The following is a 6,797-nucleotide window of genomic DNA, read 5'->3' as shown; positions in this document are numbered from 1 at the left end:
CCGGTTCTGTAATCAGCGGTAAATCTCTACACGTGCGTGCTTTCACGTGGAGCAGCATTAACTACACAGAGCCGTTGTTCACAGACAAGCTGCGCAAAACATGCGCAAAATATGATCGTGGTTTTGCGCAGCTTGTCTGTGAACAACGGCTCTGTGTAGTTAATGCTGCTCCACGTGAAAGCACGCACGTGTAGAGATTTACCGCTGATTACAGAACCGGCTTTACTGACGAGCTGCGCATTATAAATATCGTGCGATATTTATCGTGCAGCCCTACAGTGAATCCAATCACTATTCAGGCAAAACTTTGCTTCAAGAATGAGCCACACTGCTGACTTGATCTAATCGCTACACACCCTGAGCACATGTGAGTTAATGTATTCCTCTTATTGGCAAGACATATCGGCATCATTCATATCGGGCTGATGCCGATATTTACATTTAAAGCCATTATCGGCCGATTCCGATATCGGTCCGATAATATCATGCATCCCTATCTAAATGATGTTGAAATATTCTATAATTGACTCTTGATTGACTCTTTGTCCTACATACTGTTTGTTGATTAAGATTCAAACTTACTGTGACAGCAAAGCTATTTGGCAATAGAAAACAACTCGTGGGCAACTATGCTGCAGAATTAATAAAAAAACAGTTGACACTGCAGTTCAGAGCTACCAGTGCCACCAAAGAGAAATTTGAGGAATCTGTCTGAGGAAGTTGCAGTTTTATATAAACTGAGATTCTGTGTACGGAAGTTTTCTTATGTCAGGCTTTCATTTCTGTTTCCCTAGACCTGCTCTTTTGGCATCTGCAGAAAATTTCACTGTGATGATCAAGAATAACATCAGATTTCCAGCATTTAATTACATAAGGTAGTATGCAAGTTTTAAAGTTGCATATGCTCTTATACAGTACAAATGTTAGTGCACTAACATACTGTACTTAATGTATGTGTTAATTGTTAGCAGTAACATTGACATTTACTTTAAATGTTAGCCAGAAGGAAGCTCCGGATAATATTTAGTGTTCAAAAACGGATAATATAGTCATCCATTTATGTTTTTCTCTTAGAAGAAACATCCTGCCTGGAATGAAAGACACTGACCTTAAAGGTTGCATTTATAACCGCTACAAAAATCCATACTGCCCCATTTTCCGTTTGGGAGATATTGTGAGTGAGGCCAAGGAGAACTTTTCAGAGATGGCAGTGGAGGTATAACATTTCTTTCCAAGCACACTAGGACAAATACTACCTTTTGAAATTTTTTTAACATACTGTACTTAATGTATGTGTTAATTGTTAGCAGTAACATTGACATTTACTTTAAATGTTAGCCAGAAGGAAGCTCCGGATAATATTTAGTGTTCAAAAACGGATAATATAGTCATCCATTTATGTTTTTCTCTTAGAAGAAACATCCTGCCTGGAATGAAAGACACTGACCTTAAAGGTTGCATTTATAACCGCTACAAAAATCCATACTGCCCCATTTTCCGTTTGGGAGATATTGTGAGTGAGGCCAAGGAGAACTTTTCAGAGATGGCAGTGGAGGTATAACATTTCACATGTTTTTGAAAGACTTTTATGGTCACAAAGACATAATTTGATCAAAAATTCAGTAAAACAACTAATAAAATATTATTAAAATGTAAAAAAACAAAAAAACACCTTTCTCCTCAAATGCTGAAGCCTTATTCGCTTAACGCCATTGCATAGCAATGGCCAATGGTACTCAAGCGTGCGAAAATGGCACTGGAAAGAGCCCTATATAAGCGGCACTGAGCGGTATTTCATCAGAATCTTTTGACTGAATAAGAGAGCTTATGAAAGACCTGAGCATAAAGCCTGGAATACACTGGAATACAGTGTCAGTCTGCAGATTTGAGTTGACAGATTCCATAGAAAATCACGTAGTGTATGATGGCAAAGACTATAGAATACCCCAAGACAAGTCACTCGTATAGTTTTGAATGGGGTTCGATTCGATAGAGCGGCCATATTGAGCGTTGCATTTTTATGCAATGCTCAATATGGCTGCTCTATCGAACGAAGCCCCGCCTTCTGAGTAAAAGAGCCAATCACTAATCAGTAAAGTCAGTGCGTCACTGCAGCTGTTAGAAGTCCCGATTGCTATAGAAACAGTCAGCATTCTGGAGATGTGCCCCTAGGACTGCGCATGCGCACTGGCTGGCCTAGCCTGAAAAATAAGCTTTTTTTAACGCTATTTGAGCAAAAGAAACAACATTTATGAGACAGTTGTTGTCAGATTTCATTGGTGATTTCAAATATGAAATTTAATCTTAAATTTGGTGAACCGTTTTGGAGAATTTGATGTTTCTCCATTCAAAGAGATGCATGCCCGAGAGGCGTTTCAAAGATGGCTGCTGAGTGACATGACTTGCCTTAAAGGAACTTTGATAATGGTCACAGACTTTTTTGATAATGGTCACGGATTTTTTTCGCTTCAGACTTTGATTCCATCCAGTCGGAGGATATCAAACATGTTTGATATTTTCAGTCGATTTGAGAACACATGTTGTTTTCATTTGTCACACGTCTCCTAGCAACAAGGCACATGTTTCTGTGTGAATTTGTTGTGATCAAAACAACTTGAAAGTCTAGTAGTGTGTGATCCCCAGTCGTGTAATGTATGTTACAAAGTCGGTAAGTGTATGATGCCTAGTGTTTTAAAAATCTGTTCAGATTTTAAAAGTCATGGAGTGTATTCCAGTCTTACGTAACATGGCATGAAAGCAACGTCTCGTTCCCTTCTTAGGGATCCGAGGTTATGTGAGTAACGGGAGACGTTCCCTTTCGAGAGGGTCTTTCAAAGTTTGGGGAACGTGTAACTTTACGCTGTGTTACTGCGAAGGGCGTTCGGCATAAGTGGAGACGGCATATAATATATAACTACAGCTAGTAAATATCATCCACTTGCTTAACAGGAGCAAGCACAAGCAATAGCACTGGCTTAAGGGAGAGGACATTTATTTTTTTTTTTTTTTTGACCAAAGCGAAGTCCTGAGTGGGGGTAATGTACGGGCGAGGGGGGTTCAGCATAGAAATCGAATTACTAAATCATTCCTCCCCACTGACAACCTATCAATGTCAGAATGAACGCTGATATGACAGCTACATACACTTGGGCTTGGTAATCCGAACACTCTTGTCGAAAAGACGAGACTACTGAAAATGTGCAGTTGACAGGGTCTTGGCCTTTCAAGGTGCAACAATTTTCGAAGGCTCTTCACCTATGAGCGTAGAGACGTCTAGTGCCTCGACGTATGTCTGCCCCGCGAGTGAGATGGCCATGGAGACAGACAGCTCAACAGACAGGAGGTGCTGGTCTGCCCACGTCTACAGGCTCGTTGTGAGCATGAGAACAGGGTGAGAAGGGAACCGCCTTGGCAATTTATGAATGCCACGGCCACCATGTTGTCCCTGTGAACGAGAACATGCTTGTGACTGACCTAAGTGTAGAAACACTTAAGAGACAGGTGAACTGCTCCGAGCACCAGGCAGATCCAGGCAGGTCATCAGGTAACTTTTCTCCATGTCTGCCCAGGCACGGAATGCCGGGCGACCATCGCACAAGGCTGCTGTCATAAAAGGCTGTGCTCTCCAAGAGGGCCAACGCTCTTTCATTTATTTGAAATACAGAATCTTTTGTAATATTATGAATGTCTTTACTGTCATTTTTGATCAGTTTAATGGATTTTTGTATCTGCTCCACAGGGTGGTGTGATTGGGATCCAGATTAACTGGGACTGTGACCTGAACCACATCTTTCACAGCTGTCTGCCCAAATACTCATTTCGTCGCTTAGACGAAAAAGAAAGCAACCGAACCTTGTACCCTGGGCTCAATTTCAGGTGTGAACCACTTAAATCATATTGAAAATATGTGAACTGTGATACTGATTTTTTATTTTTTTTTGTAGGTTTGCAAGATACTCTACAGTGAATGGTGTGGAGCAGAGAACGCTCTTTAAAATGTATGGGATTAGGTTTGATGTGATGGTGTTTGGAAAGGTGAGACCATATTATTCTATATTGTCATTACTTTGCATGTTAGCTTTAGCATATAATAGGGTGACCATACGTGCCATTTTCCCAGGACGCGTCCTGGCCAGGATTTCTATATTGCCTAAAATATCTAGGGTTTGGCTTTGTTTGCGTGTGCAGACCGATCGGTGTATGACATCGGTTCCTTGTGTTTTCGAAACGCTGTCGAGGTACTTTGAATCAAAGCAATATAGAAATCCTGGCCAGGACGCGTCCTGGGAAAATGGCACGTATGATCACCCTAGCATATAAGACACACAAAAAGTTCTCTATATTCTTCACAGGCTGGAAAGTTCAGCATCATTCAGCTAATCATCTACATTGGATCTACGCTCTCGTATTACGCTCTTGTAAGTAACCCTTAAGCCCTCAGCAAGTCGGAAAAGTGTATGAAGTAATGAAATGTTTACCATTGAGTTTGTCTTAAGACAACAGTATTCCTGGACTGGCTTATTGGAACTGGCTGTTACTTCAAAGAGGCAAAACAGAGCTACACTGAGAGGAAGTTTGAGGCCATACAGGACAGAGAAGAGGTGAACACACCTTATAAACATGACATAGTGGATAGCACTTCAGTTTGTTGTGTGGGAGTTTTTTAACACCGTTAATGCTTTACACAGGCTAAATACAGCTTAAACCAAGATTCTGTATACATGAATCTAGCATGTAGTAATGTGTTTGTTGCAGTGCTTCCTTTGTGTGTCATTTGTGGATGAGGACAAGTTAAGGGTGGTGAAAAAATCCAGAAAGAAAAGACTACAGGAGACAAAACCCCTTTCCTTACACCAGCCCAAAGTAAGTTTCTCATATTAAATTGTCACATATTTGCCAAATTAATACTTGTTATTAAACATTAAAAAGTGAAGTGACGACCCATACTCGGAATTCGTGCTCCCATCCAAGTGCACACACACAGTAGTGAACACACACCCGGAGCAGTGGGCAGCCATATTGCTGAGGCGCCCAGGGAGCAGTTGGGGGTTCGGTTCCTTGCTCAAGGGTCTCACCTCAGTCGTGGTATTGAAGGTGGAAGAGATCGCTGTACATTCCCTCCCCCCACCAACAATTCCTGCCAGACCTGAGACTCGAACCTGCAACCTTCGGGTTACAAGTCCAACTCTCTAACCATTAAGCCAAGACTGCCCCATCAAAGAAGGGCAAAGAAGAGCAATACACAGGCATTTTACTGCCAGACCTGAGACTCGAACCTGCAACCTTCGGGTTACAAGTCCAACTCTCTAACCATTAAGCCAAGACTGCCCCATCAAAGAAGGGCATTTTTGCATTTTATAAAACTGAATTAAAGGATTAGTTTACCCAAAAAGAAAGTTCTGTCATCATTTACTCATCTTCATGTCGCTCCAAGCCTGTAAGGCTTCCTTTCTTCTGCAGAACACAATGAATTCAATACAATGGCAGTACATCCTGACTCACTTTAACACTAATAAAGCAACCAAAAGTGTCAGCGAACACGCCATGTGGCTCACTGATCATTTCCCAAGTACTCTGATTGTTTTTGGTGAAAAGCAACATGATATTTAGGGGCCAAGTCCCGAAGGTGCTGTAGCCCCTCTTGTGTTTGTATGTTGCCTTTATTAGTATTCCTCCCCAATGAAAGTCTATGGAAGCCCTATGAAGGGAACGTAGGAAAATTATGAAATTTTGCACACTTGAAGTGATGGTCATTAATAGTGATCTGACCAACTTTGGGGTCTCTAGGACCAAATCTATAGCACCACCAGCAGTTCAAAAATTCACTTTTCAAATGCTTGTAACTTTTGAACCCTTTGTTCTAGAAAAATGAAATTTAGTTAATCTGATTACGCTCTTCATGCTAATCACATTCAATAGCTTACATTAAGACTCCACCCATTACAGTAGTGGCCATTTTGAAAAGTACAAAATTCCGTTTTTTCACTACTCCGTAAAATTTTGTCCAATTCTTCTGAAAATGGTCAGAGATGATCTTTGGACTAAGCCGCACAGAAATGACAACAGAATTTTGATATTCATCTTTGTTCAAAAGTTTTGATGTTGTGAACTTAACGATGTTGACCCAAAACTGCTTCAGAGGCTGTATCTCGGCCAAACTTTGATCAATTGAAACAAAACTAGGTAGGCTTCATCAGCACCATGATCTGAGGGTCCATGCCACATTTGGGAACAGCGCCACCTATGGATCATGAGATATGAAAAATTGCTATTTTTATTAATAACTTTTGAACAGAATTAGTCAGAAAATCATAATCTATTTTGCCAGGATCAGACGAACCTGCCCGCCATTTTGAAAAATGTCATAAATTGCCATATCTTTTGAACCATTTGACATATAAGCAAAAAAATTGGTAGGCATCATCGATGGCATGTCCCGGAGGTACCTGAGAAGTTTGAACAAAGTTTGAACGCCACCTAGTGTTCCAGAGATGTGAGGATTTTGGTAAAAACGCTTAACTTTTGACAACATTCTTCACATTTTGTTAGTTTTGGAGCCTTTTGTACCCTGCATTATGCCAATTCTGGCATATTTATTAAAGTTTATTAGATTTATTCATGTTTTTAAAAGCAAAAAGCGACGCTTGGTGATTATTCACATAAACCCTTGTCGGTTATGTATTATATGCACGTAAACAGTTGAGAAGGAAAATACATGCGTAACAGTAAATTGGATCCATGCGGCTCTTAAAGTGACAGCAGGCTATATTCCTGCTGCTGACTGTGTGCTTTTATAT

General features: G+C 40.7%; 1 protein-coding gene across 1 annotated transcript in view; it reads left to right on the top strand.

Moving 5' to 3' along the window:
• LOC107711876 (P2X purinoceptor 4-like) overlaps window positions 1-6,797 on the top strand; it is an 11,096-nt gene that overhangs the window by 2,890 nt on the left and 1,409 nt on the right. Inside the window, exons 6-12 of the mRNA XM_016516952.1 lie at window positions 795-875; window positions 1,075-1,216; window positions 3,740-3,876; window positions 3,945-4,035; window positions 4,353-4,418; window positions 4,497-4,601; window positions 4,756-4,863. Coding sequence (XP_016372438.1) covers window positions 795-875; window positions 1,075-1,216; window positions 3,740-3,876; window positions 3,945-4,035; window positions 4,353-4,418; window positions 4,497-4,601; window positions 4,756-4,863 — 730 coding nt within the window. The remainder of the gene's footprint in view (window positions 1-794; window positions 876-1,074; window positions 1,217-3,739; window positions 3,877-3,944; window positions 4,036-4,352; window positions 4,419-4,496; window positions 4,602-4,755; window positions 4,864-6,797) is intronic.

This window comes from Sinocyclocheilus rhinocerous, unplaced genomic scaffold (assembly GCF_001515625.1).
Source record: "Sinocyclocheilus rhinocerous isolate Xijiao unplaced genomic scaffold, SAMN03320098_v1.1 scaffold988, whole genome shotgun sequence".
Lineage (NCBI taxonomy): Eukaryota > Metazoa > Chordata > Actinopteri > Cypriniformes > Cyprinidae > Sinocyclocheilus > Sinocyclocheilus rhinocerous.
The sequence above is the reverse complement of the archived record's forward strand: the minus strand, read 5'-3'. Positions and strand labels throughout refer to the sequence as shown.